At 40.9% G+C, this 16,406-nt stretch overlaps 1 protein-coding gene across 2 annotated transcripts; it reads left to right on the forward strand.

Annotated features, from left to right (window-relative positions):
* The first annotated feature begins 3,045 nt into the window (after nucleotides 1-3,045).
* uba3 (ubiquitin-like modifier activating enzyme 3) lies at nucleotides 3,046-13,587 on the forward strand. 2 transcript variants are annotated; one of them, XM_004545314.5, is made up of 18 exons: nucleotides 3,079-3,115; nucleotides 3,225-3,263; nucleotides 4,303-4,423; nucleotides 4,522-4,602; nucleotides 4,720-4,802; nucleotides 4,893-4,973; nucleotides 5,191-5,234; nucleotides 10,926-10,990; nucleotides 11,138-11,293; nucleotides 11,404-11,506; nucleotides 11,648-11,761; nucleotides 12,042-12,095; nucleotides 12,227-12,263; nucleotides 12,364-12,445; nucleotides 12,535-12,635; nucleotides 12,766-12,829; nucleotides 12,945-12,999; nucleotides 13,095-13,587. In XM_004545314.5, exons 1-18 carry the CDS (start codon nucleotides 3,096-3,098, stop codon nucleotides 13,181-13,183), a joined length of 1,389 nt encoding a protein of 462 aa, XP_004545371.1. In that variant the 5' UTR covers nucleotides 3,079-3,095; the 3' UTR covers nucleotides 13,184-13,587. The 2 variants fall into 2 exon arrangements, with proteins under 2 accessions (XP_004545372.1, XP_004545371.1); XM_004545315.2 differs by lacking the exon at nucleotides 3,225-3,263 and having other exon boundaries at nucleotides 3,046-3,115.
* The last annotated feature ends 2,819 nt before the right edge of the window (nucleotides 13,588-16,406 follow it).

Raw genomic sequence — 16,406 nt, forward strand, 5'->3', positions numbered from 1 at the left:
AATGGAATCTATAAAAATGTGTCAGCACCAGAAGATTTTGACTTTGCCCTACTTTTCAACTAGTGTACATCTAAAATAACAATACAGGGAAAGCCAACAGAGCTGACACTGCTGCAGTCTGGAGCATACCTAACACCTTAATAAAGTGCCCAGGAGCAAGAGTGTGATTGAGACCCACTGCAATGGGTTTCAGTCATAACCAAACTGGTTTTCAAGTGTCTTCTGGGATTGTATTTCCTTTTTTTGATGAAATGTTATCACATCATTCTGCTGTTTAACATGAGAGCATGTCCGAGGTTAAATGAAAGAGGACAAGGCGGATAGCACAAATCGAGAGAGAGAGAAGGGCTGAGATGGTGGGCAGTCAGCTATGAAGGACATGGCCACAGCAGTTATTTTTAGTAATCAGTTTTCAGAGGCTGTCATTCGGAACACCTCATTAAAAATCAGTTTGTTAAAAAACCCTCCAAAAAACACCACCACATTCAAATCAAAGAAACTCTGAGGCTCGTGTCCTGCGCACATATGAGCACACACCCCAGCATCAAATATTATGAGCTCATAAGGTTATCAGCTATCAGCGCATACATTAGCAGACTGCTGGTGACCTCTGTAGGAGACACCTTTTCCACATTTGCTTTAATTTTAGAGGCGGTGTAGACAGGTGGATTAATTATGTCCACAAACCCACAGGCACCACTCTTAAAATGCAAAGAGGCCAATCCAAGGTTTATTAATCATTCGATAATAAGAGATTCATTAACACGATTTGGATACATTAAATCAGATGCTTAAGGTAGATGCCCTTAAGTAACATAATACCAAGATTTAAATTTCCTGTCTCATCACTGCAGAGTGGAAAACAACGCAAAGCAACAAATTAATTACTTTTTATGTAGGGTAGTAGAAATGCAGAAGAAAGGGTGCTGTATATTTTAGGACTTTATTCTCATTCAGTTACTTTGCATCCACTGCGGACGATAAGATTAATTCATCAGATAGTTTTATCCCATTCGAGCAGGCCATTTCGCTCTTTAATGCTCATTAACTGGTTTTATAGATGATTGCTAGTTGCAGGGCTAAAGCACATAAACCGGAGCAATTATCAGGTAATTACTAGTATAGACTTTATTTAACTCTCAATGCCATTGTTAACCTCCAGTGCCCCACGGTGATTTAGAAAAGTTACACTAAGATTGCATGAAAAGTATCAGCATTCGAACAACTGTGCTAAATACGATCGCTAAAAATTGATTTCAGTGATATACAGCGACGAGAGTCTAAAGTAAGTGTGCACAAATATACTTCTTTAATCATTTGGCACTAACAAAAATAACTTGTTTTATAAATGAATGAAAAAAAGATTCATACTGGATACTTCACTGTGGTCCAGTGTTATAAAAGCTTTAAATCATTATCCTGTTAAGCGATAGAGCCCTCTAGCTGTATGTTTCTCCCTATATGTGTCTCAATAATCTCCTGATTTTATCCTGCAAGGTGCCCTATGGCACACACAGCAAAGCATCCCCATAAGACAACTGAGCCGCCTCATAGATCACAGAGGGCAGGGCGTGATGCTCCTTAAAAGCTTAATTCTCTCCTGTGAACATGATGACACTTACTTTTTGTTTCTTCTGTTTGAAAAGCAGCTGCTCAGTAAGGATTATAGAAAAGTAGAGTTTTTGTAATGTCTCCCTTTCAAAAGTGGGCTTTTCCTGTTGTATTCAGAAAGGGGCGCACAGTACAGTCAGGGTGTTTTGATCTTGGAGGTCAAGTAGTGTATGTTTTGAAGTTTTTGTTGTATTTTTTTCCTGTGTCAAATAGGCTACAGCCACATCTAAGGAGTTTAAATATGGTCCCATAAACTTCAATGTCATACAGAGATCAGATGTTAGCAGAAGAAATTGCAGCCTTTACCAAGACCATGCATGGCAATTATTTTCTTCCTTTTCTCTTGTTTTGTTTCTTGTCTCTTTTCACTCTGGTGAACACAAGAGCATAAACATTTTTTAAATTTTAAATAGCCTGAACGACACAACACAAGATTGAGAATCCCTGTATTACAAAGCAAAGGCAATAACCTGCGTGAAATGTCACATTTCACGACATATTTGTGGAATACCCATAAGCATTTAATGCTAACAGGTTTTTTTTGTTTCCTTGCATGCCCAGTTGACAATATGATAGTGTTTAGCACAGATGTTTTAATTTCAACACTTATCAGGATGAACTGAGGACCACTTCAGTAAGGTATACGGTGTAAGGGTACTGTATTGAACCAATATGGACAGTATTGATACCAGTACTGGCATTGGTTTCAAATCGATGCTAGGTGATAGGATCGATACTTTGTTTTTATCAGTATGTATTATAAATGAATGAATGATGTCAAATAATTTTTTTGGAGGGGGGTGAAAATATATAAACATGCACTATTAAAAACGTCTGAATCGTTTTGTGTTGACTGTCACATCTATTTTATTTATAGCCTATTGCACATGTAAACAACAGATGATGAAAGCTTGAAAAGCTGAAAGGTGTGTTTTGTTACATTTACTAATTATTGTGAACAGTAAAAACATTACAGTGGTTGATGGTCATTAAAATGTGTTCAGAATTTGAAAATGAATAATTCATCTCATAAATCATGGCACACTGCCCCCCGACCCGCTCTACTTAAGCAGCGGTATTGCAAACACTGGCCCTTGATTTACTTGGTACTGGATCAATACTAAAATGTGCAGTATTGCCCAGCAATACAAGTTTGCGCTTGAAAACTGGTGACTTGTAAAGCCGTAAGGTAAATGCTACCATCTGTTGGAACTTCGATGTAATTTCCGCCTTTATGACCGACTGTTGACAATGCAACCTTCATGATAATGGGAATATTGAAATTCCACCTAAATAATAAAATTACAACTAATTTATCTTATATAGATTATATGCTCTACAGCCTCTAGCTGCGGGACACATTAATTCTAAAACTGTAAACCAGAACATTGTCAACAGAGACTTTTATCCGACAGTAACGCTATTGTTGGCTGACAGATTTCTTGTTTACTACTGCTAAATTGGACATTTGAAGTTACTCAAAGATGGCGGAGACGGACGAGCCGTAAGTAGCTGCCGAAGAAACAAGCAAGAAACCCCGAAAGATGCTTTCAAGTCACCTTAATCTGCGAAAGCACAGCATGAATCAACCTTCTTTTATTCTCTCTTTTTAGGGAGAAGAAAAGAAGGAGAGTAGTGGAGCTGACTGAGAAGTTAGTGATCAATTGGTAGAACTGGCGCAAGGTTTGAGGTTAACATTAGGAGGAAGGTTAACATTAGCTAGACGAAGAGCTAAGCTAAGCTGGTTGTAAATGAAACTTGTGAGTAGCTAGTTGACAGAAATATCCTGCCTAGTTGACAGTGAATAACTAACACGTCTGTATAGTGAATTAGTAGTGGTATTATTAATCTCTGTGCGAAGTTTGAGGTCTGTTGTACCTCCTCACTGTTGACATGTTAGCTATTCACTTAGCTTAGCTGCCGGCAGGCTGGGAGCTATTCAGGCAAGAGATATTACCCAAAATTCAGTGGGTCAGAAACGCCCACCCGTGAGACAGGCAGTTTTACTAAGATGTTTAAAGGGGACAAATTATGCTCACTTCCAACTCTTTGCTGACTCTTTTTAATCTTGGACTCTTTTCAAGAAGTTCATATTTTTTTCATCTTATATTGGACCTTGGTGTAGCCCAGGCATTCTGTCCAAAGCCCTATAATCACTTTCAGCGAGCGCCCTTTAAGGGAGCTTTCATCTGATTGGCTGCTCTTCACAACTAGAAAGTTTTAACTTGAGGTCGGTGGGGCTTTTGTGGTCACGGCCAAAGTTGTGTGCCTGAGATGACCATATAAGTAGAAACAAGCTTTTGAAACTGAAAGCTTTTGGCTCAAAGATTTGGCCATGTTTAATGTGAGCATCCGCTGTTGCAACAACTATGAAACTGCATAATAGAGCCGCTTTAAAAGAGTCATATGTGAGAGAACCGAGGTTGATGTAGAGTAGACATTAAAACATAAGGTAATGATGCCTACTTAGTTTCTTAAAAGTCATTTAATTTTCTGCTGTAAATAGTGCTCTTCCTGTTAACATTAATCACAACATTGAGCATAGGATTTGGTTCTTTTCCATGCTGTACAATTTAAGTAGCGATAAACATTTTTATGTTATGGGGCCATATGTTGCCATGCATGCACTATTTAACATTTTTGTCAGAGATACTGTTGATAATGCATCCTAAACATGAATGTCATCCTTAGGATGTTGGTGGATGGAGACACTGGAAGCACCTCTGACTGGGATGACCGTTGGAACCATATCAAGAAGTTTTTGGAAAGATCAGGTCCATTCATGCATCCTGACTTTGAACCCAGCACAGAGGTAATATTTGCAGTGAGGAATCTGATACAGATATGTCATTTTTTCTGTCCTGTGGCATATTTGATATCTCTGATATGAAATGTATTCTCCTATTTTAGTCCTTGCAGTTTATGTTAGAAACCTGCAAAATCTTGGTCATTGGTGCTGGTGGTTTGGGATGCGAGCTGCTAAAAAACCTGGTATTATTATTATTATTATCATTATTATTATTATTATTATCATTTAAATGGTATAATTATAATTTCAGTGAATAGTTCATATTTAATTTTCATCTTTTTGTTCATCTTGTGGCTCAGGCCTTATCAGGCTTTCGCAACATTCATGTTGTTGACATGGACACCATTGATGTTTCCAACCTAAATCGACAGTTCCTCTTCAGGTGAGTAGAATCAGTCAGTTCTGTGTAAAGGCTGATCCTTACTGTGTTACATTTTATCTTTGATTTTCATGTGTCTGTAATTTTCACTAGAGCTAAAGATGTAGGTCGACCCAAGGCGGATGTTGCTGCTGACTTTATAAACAGCCGTGTGCCTGGATGCTGTGTAATCCCGTATCCTTTTGATTGAGCATCTATTCTGAGAGTTCAAATGCTTTATCACGTTCACATGGCTAAAATTTTAACGTACAGTCATTGTGGACAAAATGTGAAGAATGTTCAGATATTACAGTTTAAGAATGCAAAGACACCATACTACTTTTCTGTGATGCGAACAATATGAAGTGAATATTGTGTTAAAACCCAAACCTTTCCTAAATGTTTTGTGCAGCTATTTTAAAAAGATTCAAGACTTAGATGAAACATTCTACAGACGTAAGTATCAACAGGGCAATCCATTACTGGCTTTTGTAATGTCTGAATGGATTTGCTCACTTGAGATTAATTTTGTTTCACATTAAATATCTCACTGCAGTTTAATTTATTTTTTTAAGTGTGTGCAACTTACTCTAAATGAAAAGCCATTGCACCCCTTAATAGAATAGAGAAACATACTTCACATGTCCACTTTCCTGTGATGTAAACCTGCTTCTTAATGATCTCACTTGCCATTAGCAATTTACTTGTTAACTATAGTTACTTGAAAAAGAAAGTTTTCACAGGACCCCACAAAATCCTATAAAAGTCCTTTGTGATATTCTTAAAAACCCAAGGGCTACAGCAATGTTCCCTCTAATTTTTCATGTGTCTGAACAAACACACAAACTCCCTGAGCGGTCCCTTGGACCACTGTGAGCAACATTAGACGTCTGCACTGTGGTCACGCCAGCATCAGATCCATCCAAGTTACATGGTTTATTAAAATAATCAAATTACAGCATTTATGTTAGACTACTTTTAATTAACCTCTTTAGCCCACTTACAATGAAAAAATTAAAAAAAGTCTTGTTCATGACCTGTGCAGCATGTTAACACTATTGGAAGTAAAAATAACTTGATCTCCAATTATGAAAACAAAACTTTCTTCTTTCTTTTTTTCTTTTTTTTTTATAAAGCTCTGACTTGTATTATGAGTATGAGTCTGTGGTCTGGGAGAGAGTCCTGTAACTCTGTCTGTAGAATACAGTATATAATGACCAATGTTGCGCAATTAATTATATAGTTACTTCTTTAAAAAAGTAAGATAAGATAAGATAAGATAACCTTTATTAGTCCCACACGTGGGAAATTTGTTTTGTCACAGCAGGAAGTGGACAGTGCAAAAGTTATGACGCAAAAATTAGAATACAATAAGAATAAATACTGTACACAGCTGTACAGAATAGAATAAAATAATATACTATATACAGTAGAATAAAATAGAATAAAAATATACAATAAGATAAAAATAGAATACAAATACTATATACAACTGAGTAAAAATACAACGATGCCAGAAAAGATTATTGCACTTAGTGTTATTGCACATGTGTGGATGTGTGTGTTTGTTCAGTTAAAGTCTTTGTTGTGGAGTCTGACAGCAGTGGGGAGGAAAGACCTGCGAAATCTCTCCGTCCCACACCGTGGGTGTCGCAGTCTCCCACTGAAGGAGCTGCTCAGTGCTGTCACAGTCTGCTGCATGGGGTGGGAGACGTTGTCCAACAGGGATGACAGCTTAGCCGCCATTCTCCTGTCACTCACCACCTCCACTGGGTCCAGAGGGCATCCTAGAACAGAGCTGGCCCTTCGGATCACCCTGTTCAGTCTCTTCCTGTCCCCAGCAGAGATGCTGCCGCCCCAGCAGACCACACCATAAAAGATAGCAGAAGCCACCACAGAGTCATAGAAGGTCTTCAGGAGTGGGCCCTCCACCCCAAACGACCTGAGTCTCCGCAGCAGGTACAGCCTGCTCTGCCCTTTCCTGTAGAGGGCGTCTGAGTTATGAGTCCAGTCCAGTCTGTTGTTCAGATGAACACCAAGGTACCTGTAGCTGTCCACAGCCTCAATGTCCATACCCTGGATGTTCAGTGGTTGCAGTGGAGAATGCTTGTGCCTGCGGAAGTCTACCACCAGCTCCTTGGTTTTACTGGCGTTGATCTGGACGTAGTTCAGCTGGCACCAGTCCACAAAGTCTTGAGTCAGTCCTCTGTACTCCTTGTCGTCCCCATCAGTGATGAGGCCGACTATTGCAGAGTCATCAGAGAACTTCTGCAGGAAGCACTGGGTGGAATTGTGGGAGAAGTCTGCAGTGTAGATGGTGAAGAGGAACGGAGCCAGAACCGTTCCCTGTGGGGCCCCCGTACTGCAGACGACCCTGTCCGACACACAGCCCTGAGTCCTCACATACTGTGGTCGGTCGGTGAGGTAGTCCAGGATCCAGGTAGTGAGGTGATGGTCCACTCCAGAGTTCTCCAGCTTGTCCTTCAGAACCGAGGGAAGAATGGTGTTGAAGGCACTGGAGAAATCAAAGAACATGATTCTCACAGTGCTTCCAGCGGTCTCCAGGTGAGCGAGGGAACGATGTAGGAGGTGAATGACGGCATCATCCGCGCCAATGCCAGGCTGGTAGGCAAACTGAAGTGGGTCCAGTGATGAGCTTGTTAGGCGCCGAAGCTGAGCCAGGACCAACCGCTCCAGGGTCTTCATCAGGTGGGATGTCAGAGCCACCGGCCTGTAGCTGTTGAGGTCCTTGGGGCGTGAAGTCTTTGGCACTGGTACAACACAGGAGGTTTTCCAGAGCTGTGGGACTCTTCCCAACCTCAGGCTCAGGTTGAAGAGGTGCTCCATCACCCCACACAGTTGGTCCGCGCAGGACCTGACGACCCTCGAGCTGATGCCATCTGGGCCCGCTGCCTTCTTGCCATTAATCCTCCTCAGTTCCCTCCTAACCTGGGTGGTTGAGAGAGACAGGCTGGAGCCTTGTGTTGAGTGTGTATTGGATGCTGTTGTTGGGGGTGGGGGGGAGTGAGCAGGGTGAATAGAGGAGGTGTGAAGTGTCTGAGGTGTCAGAGGTGGAACAGCAGCAGTGGGGGTGGGTGAGTCTGCAGCCGATGTTGTAGACTGTCTCATGGTTGAATCAAATCTGTTGAAGAAATGATTCAGTTCATTTGCCCACCTCACATCCCTCCCAGGCAGAGAGTTCTGCTGTTTGTGGCCTGAGATGGTTCTGAGGCCTCTCCAGACTTCACCAACGTTGTTTTGCTGAAGCTGGTTCTCCATCTTCTGCCTGTAGCTGTCCTTCCCATTCCTTATCAGTCCCCTCAACTCTCTCTGCACCCTTTTCAACTCCTCTTTGTCTTTGGATTTGAAGGCCCTCCTCTTCTGCTTGAGGACAGCTTTAATTTCTGGGGTAATCCAAGGTTTGTTGTTGGAGAAACACCGTACAGTCCTGGTAGGTACGGTGTTATCCACACAGAAATTAATATAGTCAGTAATGCATGTAGTAAGGCTGTCGATGTCCTCTCCATGGTCGTCACAGATCACCTCCCACACAGTCGACTCAAAACAGTCCTTAAGAGCCTCCTCGCTCTCCTCTGACCATCTCTGCACTGTGCGGGTGGCTGGTGGCACCCTGCGCACTAAGGGCTCATACACAGGGACAAGGTGCACCAGGTTGTGGTCAGATTTGCCCAGTGGAGGGAGAGGTGATGAACTGTATGCCTCTTCAGCATTGGCATACAGTAAGTCCAGTGTTTTATTGTCTCTGGTTGAGCAGGTCACATACTGGGTGAAGGTGGGCAGTGTGGAGTCCAAAGAGGCATGATTGAAGTCCCCTGATATTATGAGAAGGGCTCTCGGAGATTGTGTTTGCAGTCTGCTGACCACTGAGTGGAGAGTGTCACAGGCTGCATCCGCGTTGGCCGAGGGGGGGACATACGCTGTTATTGCGATAACATGCGAGAATTCCCGGGGCAGATAGTACGGACGCATGCTAACGGCTAACAGCTCAGTACACACAGTAACTGAGTTTTGCAAACAAAGTTTTTTTTACAGCTGTTTACCTAAAATTGCAGCTAAAATTTTTTTTTTTTTTAAATAAACATTTCAAAGTATTTACAGCAGCGGTCCCCGGGCCTCGGACCGGTACCGGTCCGTGAGTCGTTTGGACCGGGCCGCAAGAGTTGAGGCTCAGGTGTGAAATGTATGGTTTTCAGGATTTTTATCGGTTTTTAGCATTATTTTGTTATCGTTTTTATCGTTAACTCGGTTTTCCTGGGTCTTTTCACATGTGTTATGAATAAATCTTCTTTTTTTCGGTACCGGTACTATTTTTATTTTGTTGTATTTATCCGCGACGCTTTAAAGGCTGGTCCGTGAAAATATTGTGGGGCATGAACCGGTCCGTGGCGCGAAAAAGGTTGGGGACCGCTGATTTACAGAACAATCAGCTGTTCTGCATCAAATTTGATGCCACACAAATTATTTGTGCCACTCCAAAAAATAATTTCTGCCCACTATGAGATAAAGGAGAACAACAGCCTGATACCTGCAGGCCTGACAACAGGAGATGTATCACTCCTGTAACACCTGTAACATTCAGCAGTCGCCGCATTGTTCTGACACACACAACAAAACTATTGACTACTTATCATGTATCTTATATATGTACAATATAAGAGTGTATGCATATTACTGAATGTGTATACTAATATGTATATCTACTTGTGTATATATGTGTGTGTGTGTGTGTGTGTGTATACATATTTTAAAAATGAAATAGAGTAAACGATAAAATAAAATGTATAAAATATACAGAGGTTGGTAGTTGGATATTGTGCAAAACAAGTGGCATTAATGTACAGTATGGAGTGCATAATGTTGAAGTTCCAGTAGTGAAGGTGAGGTGTCTATGAAATGTTCAGCAGTCTGATGGCCTGGTGGAAGAAGCTGTCTCTCAGTCTGCTGGTACGGGACCGGATGCTGCAGAACCTCCTTCCTGATGGAAGCAGTCTGAACAGTTTATGGCTGGGGTGACTGGAGTCCTTGATGATCCTCCCCGCTTTCCTCAGGCACCGCTTCCTGTAGATGTCTTGGAGGGAGGGAAGCTCACCTCCAATTATCCGTTCAGAGCACCGCACTACTCTCTGGAGAGCTTTGCGGTTGTAAGCGGTGCTGTTGCCATACCAGGTGGTGATGCATCCAGTGAGGATGCTCTCAGTGGCACAGTGATAGAAGGTCCTGAGGATGCGGGGGCTCATGCCGAATCTTTTCGGTCTCCTGAGAAAGAAGAGGCGCTGCTGCGCCTTCTTCACTGTTTTGTTTATGTGTACTGACCACGTAAGATCCTCAGCCAGATGTACACCAAGGAAGCGGAAGCTGCTCACTCTCTCCACAGCAGCGCCGGTGATGGGGGTGGTGTACTTCGCTGCACCTCTGGAAGTCCACTATCAACTCCTTTGTCTTTGCGACGTTGAGGGTGAGATGGTTGTCTTGACACCAGTGGGTCAGGGCGCTGACCTCCTCCCTGTAGGCCGTCTCATTACCTTTGGTGATAAGACCCACCACTGTAGTGTCGTCTGCAAACTTCACAATGATGTTGGAGTTGCTAGTGGCCGTGCAGTCGTAGGTGTAGAGTGAGTACAGGAGAGGGCTCAGTACACACCCCTGTGGAGCACCAGTGTGATGGGGGATGAGGTGAAATGCCCAGTCTGACCACTTGGCATCTGTCAGACAGGAAGTTAAGGATCCAGTTGCAGAGGGAGCTGCTCAGTCCTAGATCCTGCAGTTTCCTGTCCAGCTTCGAGGGAACGATGGTGTTGAATGCTGAGCTGTAATCTACAAACAGCATCCTCACATACGTGTCTCTCTTCTCCAGGTGTGAGAGGGCAGTATGTAGTGTCAGGGCTATGGCATCATCAGTGGACCTGTTGTGGCGGTATGCAAATTGTAGATGGTCCAGTGAGTCGGGTAGTGCAGAGTAGTTAGTTTTTCACAGAACTCTATAGAATCCATAAACTTGATACACCACTTTTTGATACCTCCACTTTTTTGACATTTTCTTCACAAAATTTGAATTAAAAAAACCAATTAGATTAGAAAACATAGAAAATTGGATTTGACTTTGTCCCTCTTTCTATCTTTACCTAGAATTCCATATAATTGTGTGTGGATTGGACTCTATTGTGGCGAGGAGGTGGATGAATGGTATGCTGGTAAGTTAAATCTCTTTATTGTGATCTTTAACATGATCTGTTTAGCTTTGCACAGTTGAAAAATGACTGGATTTCTATCTGTAAGATAATGCTAGCTAAAAGGAACATATTCTAAATGTAAACTCCGTGTTTCTGTTTTTTTTGTAGCTATCTTTGCTGGTGTATGAAGATGGTGTCTTAGATCCATCATCCATCATCCCTCTGATTGATGGTGGGACTGAAGGCTTTAAAGGCAATGCCAGAGTCATTTTCCCTGGCATGACAGCCTGCATTGACTGCACCCTTGAGCTTTACCCTCCCCAGGTAAGGTAGCAGATGTTTGTCTAAAATAATGATCATAGCCATGAGTTAATTATCTTTCAGAACCAGATCCCAGTCAGTTTTTCAGTGCTAAACCCAATCTGTGTCTGTAGATCAACTTCCCCATGTGTACAATAGCCTCAATGCCTCGTCTGCCAGAACATTGCATTGAGTACGTGCGAATATTACTATGGCCAAAAGAGATGCCCTTTGGAGGTAGGAAGTCACACCATATTACCGGTATATTTTTTTTCAATAATAATTACAATTATGAGGTAGTCAAACATTTGAACAGAAAGTATGTTTCAATTTTTGTTTATTTTATTATTATGTTTTGTTTGTTTTGATGTGGATTAGATGACGTGTCTCTGGATGGAGATGACCCAGAACACATCCAGTGGGTGTACCAGAAATCTCTGGAGAGGGCAGCAGAGTTCAGCATAACAGGAGTCACATATAGACTAACACAGGGTGAGCTTGCATAAATAGCATTTCTGTGGCCATGAGGTGACTGTTACTTTTCTAGCTACTCCTGTGGAAGATGAGCCAAGTAATATAAAACACAGCAAGATGATGGTGCTTTCAAACTCTTATCTTATTTTGTGTCAGTAAAACATTAAAACACTCCCTAAAGTTCATTCAGATCAGATGCTTTGTACAGCTTTTCTTTCTTTTGCCCAAACTGCATTTTCCTCTTTGTTTTCTTTCATGATTAGAGATATAAAAAACTAATTGGCTTTAAATGTTTCAGGGGTTGTTAAGAGGATAATCCCTGCTGTAGCATCCACAAATGCTGCCATTGCTGGTAAGTAGCTAACACTGAATAAATGTAAGACCTGTGGACCTGATTCCTCTATGAACGATTATAAAAGTTAATCATTCACTCGTAGTGCTCTGTAAATAGCATTCGTTTTTTCTCTGCTTTATTCGATGCAGCTGCTTGTGCAACTGAGGTTTTCAAAATAGCATCAAGGTGAGTTTGCAGGTTGTTTGCCACATGTCAAAATGTGTTTAAAAACTGAATGCATATTTCACAGTTTCTAATAACATTGCTATTACCTTTTTGCATGCAGTGCATATTTACCTCTGAATAATTACATGGTCTTCAATGATGTTGACGGCCTGTACACCTACACCTTTGAAGCCGAAAGGAAGGTTTGTGTCTGACTCGCATCTGTTAGTTCATGACAGACTTGCCTGTTTGGATAATGCGTGCATGTTTGTGGTTATTACTCTTATTACAGGAAAACTGTTCAGCTTGCAGCCAAGTACCTTCGGACCTACACTTTTCGCCATCTTCCAAACTCCAGGAGGTGTTGGACTACCTGACCGAGAGCACCTCCATGTACGTTTACCTCACTTACTGTGATGTCCTAATATTAGTTCCCACCTTGTTTGTATCACACTACCAGCTATATTCAATTTACTTTATGTTGCAATGCCTCCAACAACCAAATACAATGGATTTTTTTCAGACAAATGAAATCACCTGCCATAACAACAACGATGGATGGAAAGAATAAGACTTTATATTTACAGGTAATTAACCTCCCATTTAGTACAGTTTTGTATTCTAGTTCAATCTTTGAGCAATTTGAGGTGTTTTCTGGAGAAGTTCAAGTTTTGGTTGTAGCTGAAGTATTTTGTTTTACAGTCGGTTGCTTCCATTGAACAGAGGACGCGGCCTAATCTGGCCAAAACCCTGAAGGGTGTGTTGGTTTATTTACTGAGAATGTTTCCACATTGGTCAGATGAGTTCACTGTGAATGTGCTGACTCACTTATGTTATGAACATGTTTTCCAGAGCTGGGGCTGGCTGACGGACAAGAGCTGGCTGTAGCTGATGTCACCACACCTCAGACTGTGTTGTTCAAACTCTGCTTTACCTCATGAGACAGAATCAAGCACCTCTGCAACTCATCTAAAAGCTACAACAGTTTACTGCTTATTCAGTCAAAATGTCAACCATTATAACCTATTTAACTGATCCAGTACAAGTATTGACTAAAGTTAACATTTTCCACTGAAAAGCCAAATCTTAGTTCAAACTTGGTTATGTTTTGGTGAATAATTGATGTCAGATTTCTGCATTAATATTTTGCTGGAGCCTATAGCATGTTCTGTGCAATGACAGATGCAAGGGTTATTGTTTTAAGATTACTTTGTACTTGTTTTACAAATGAATATTTATTTATTTCAACTCATTTTTTAGATGTTTAGCCACGGAAGTGGTAAAACACATCGACAATGATGATGTGTGAACTGGAATAAAATCTTTTTTTTGTTTGTTTTATTAAGTTTGTGTGCACTTAATGTGTGGCAGGAAGAGGAAAGACAAGTGGGGTTTTTTGTGATTTATTAATTAATTATGCAGTAATTCACACATCTATGTTCCTGAGGAAATACATTTTATACATTCATTTTAATATCTTCTATTCATTTAGACATTAAATTTGACTCTTGTTTGATAACTTAAAAGGAAAATGAAAAGAATAATTATAAACAAATATTTGTAAATGAACTATTAATCTATTAAATAAAAATCTTTTTTTTTAAAGAAAAACTGATTTTCAAAATCTTGAAAAAAAAGGAAAATAATGGATTCAAAATTTGAATTGGTAAAACCATATAAAACCACCTTTCCTCCACTTTTTTGATTTAGTGTCCTTTTCGTTCTAGGATCAAGGTCAGTCACTGCCAAAGGTTCTTTTATTCATATTAACATATTTTTAACAGTAGTGATTGCCTTTCACAATTACAAATATAATTCATTGGTATTTTCAGTGGTTCACCAGTTTGACTGTGTGTGTGTGGAGGTAGTCATATTGGAGAGAACACAAATGATCAGTGAGAACATTATCAGGTACCAGTACCTCTGAAATGGGAACAAAAGTGCTCAAAACACATAAATTCCCTGCTGTGACATTGCTGTAGGGTCAGTGAGTGACTGTTTCAAAAATAAAATAATAATAATGGATTGGATTTATATAGCACTTTTCAAGGCACCCAAAGCGCTTTACAATGCCACTATTCATTCACACACTGGTGGAGGTAAGCTACAGATGTAGCCACAGCTGCCCTGGGGCAGACTGACAGAAGCGAGGCTGCTATATCGTGCCATCGGCCCCTCTGGCCAACACCAGTAGGGTAAAGTGTCTTGCCCAAAGACACAACGACCAGGACAGGGAGCCCGGGGATCGAACTGGCGACCTTCCGGTTACAGATACGCTTCCCAACCCCCTGAGCCACGGTCGCCCCAATAAAACAATGCCCCCTTAGAATTTTGTAATTCTGATCTCAGTGACTACTATAACTTTATAATGGGACAGCAGCATATCTGCTACAGATTAAAACTGATCTCAGAGGTTGACCTCAACCCCCTAGAGGTAAGACCACTTTGCTGATAGGATAGAACTATTGTTACCACACTATAAAAAACGACAACAACAAAAATCCAGTACAAGGTCATAAATGAATGTGAAGGCTTTTTTTGTATTATTTAGAGTTATTTTTCTGTATTTCTTAACTACTAAAATTAATTGTTGGAGCAAGAACCCCAAAAGAGGGGAGGGGGGCATTTACATTGTAGATTCTCTTTAAAGGCATAAAAATTATGTAATAAACAAAAAAATGTGATATAACCCAAAACATGCTTTGTATTTTAGATTGTTCAGAACAGCCACCTTTTGCTTTGATTACTGCTTTGCACACTCTTGGCATTCTCTCACTGAGCTTCATGAGGCAGTCACCTGAAATGGTTTTCCAACGGTCTTGAAGGAGTCTCAAGGTGCTGAGCACTTGTCAGCCCTTTTGCCTTCACTCTGCTGTCCATCTCATCCCAAACCATCTCAATTGGGTTTAGGTCACGGGACTGTGGAGGCCAGCCCATCTAGCAGAGCACTCCATCACTCTCCTTCTTGGTCAGTTAACCCTTACAGAGCATGGAGGTTGTATTTATATTCCACTACTGTTTTGAAATCTCGCAACTCAAATCTCATCTATATTGTCCTAGTAAGGCTACCAGAGGGGGCGACCATGGGAGGACTCTTTAGGACAGGCTATGCTACTGAGTATTGCTATAGCCATGTACGCTCCTGCTACGGTTCAATAAAGCAAGTGGTGTTGAAGATACCCCATGTCTTATTACTTCATATCATGACAGCTACTATACGTCATTAACCTTTCTCTTCTATAACTAATAGGGTGTGGTTTGTCCTGTCTCTGTATGTTTTCCTTTTTCACATCTTGTTCCATTAACAGCCCCAGTTGGACCCAGCAGAAGGCTGCCCCTCCCTGAGCCTGGTTGTGCAGGAGGTTTCTTCCTGTTAAACTGAGGTTTTTCTTCCCTGGTCTTGCTAATTGCTTGCTCACAGGGGATCATTTGATTGTTGGAGCTTTTGTCTTGAGAACTGTAGTTGGAAATTATTGGCTATATGTGGTTTATATAAAAAACTGAATAAAATTTAAGTTAATTTGAACATAACTTGTAACCGAACTTCAGTTGTCTAATCCAACAGACATACAGCACGATAAAATAAATAAGATGCTACAAAATCAACCAAATATTCAGTTGAGGACTGACTATTTTGAGTCTCCTTTCTGATTCGTTTTCTTGATTGTGGATTATAACCTGTTCATTTGACTGATTATACAATTTGCCATGTCTTTACTTGTCCAGGTCTGAATATAACACTGGTGTCAATGTTTTGGTGTGGTAGCATCTCCAGTGATACGATGAAAAAAGAAATACTTCAAAATCAAGAGGAAAAATTGGAGAAGCACTAATGTTAGGGGTTTTGTTACTATCTAAATTCTCCTGTCCTCTTTTTCTGGCATGCTGAAGCGTCCTCCGTCTGACTATGAACCTATACGTAACCAAATGTATCCCGTAGCATGACAGTAAATCTCTTTTCCTAAACTGCAGGGATCAGGCTCAACAAAACCATGCACCTTCTTCCTGTTAGGCGTTAGCTGTGTTAGCTGTGTTAGCTGCTCAATTAAAAAAAAAGAAAATGACAGATAAACCGAAACAAAACAAAGAAAATGTATAAATTCTACTAGATTTGCTTCTATCAAACAGGTGGAGCCTAGGTGTCTAAATCTTCGAAAACCTCTC

Source organism: Maylandia zebra, linkage group LG5 (genome assembly GCF_041146795.1).
Source record: "Maylandia zebra isolate NMK-2024a linkage group LG5, Mzebra_GT3a, whole genome shotgun sequence".
Taxonomy (NCBI): Eukaryota; Metazoa; Chordata; class Actinopteri; order Cichliformes; family Cichlidae; genus Maylandia; species Maylandia zebra.

Coding starts and splice junctions, on each gene's coding strand:
- uba3 (XM_004545314.5), top strand. CDS start 3,096: ATGGCGGAGACGGACGAGCC. Junction 4,603..4,719: donor GCGAGCTGCTAAAAAACCTG/GTATTATTATTA, acceptor CTTGTGGCTCAG/GCCTTATCAGGCTTTCGCAA. Junction 12,096..12,226: donor CACAAATGCTGCCATTGCTG/GTAAGTAGCTAA, acceptor TATTCGATGCAG/CTGCTTGTGCAACTGAGGTT.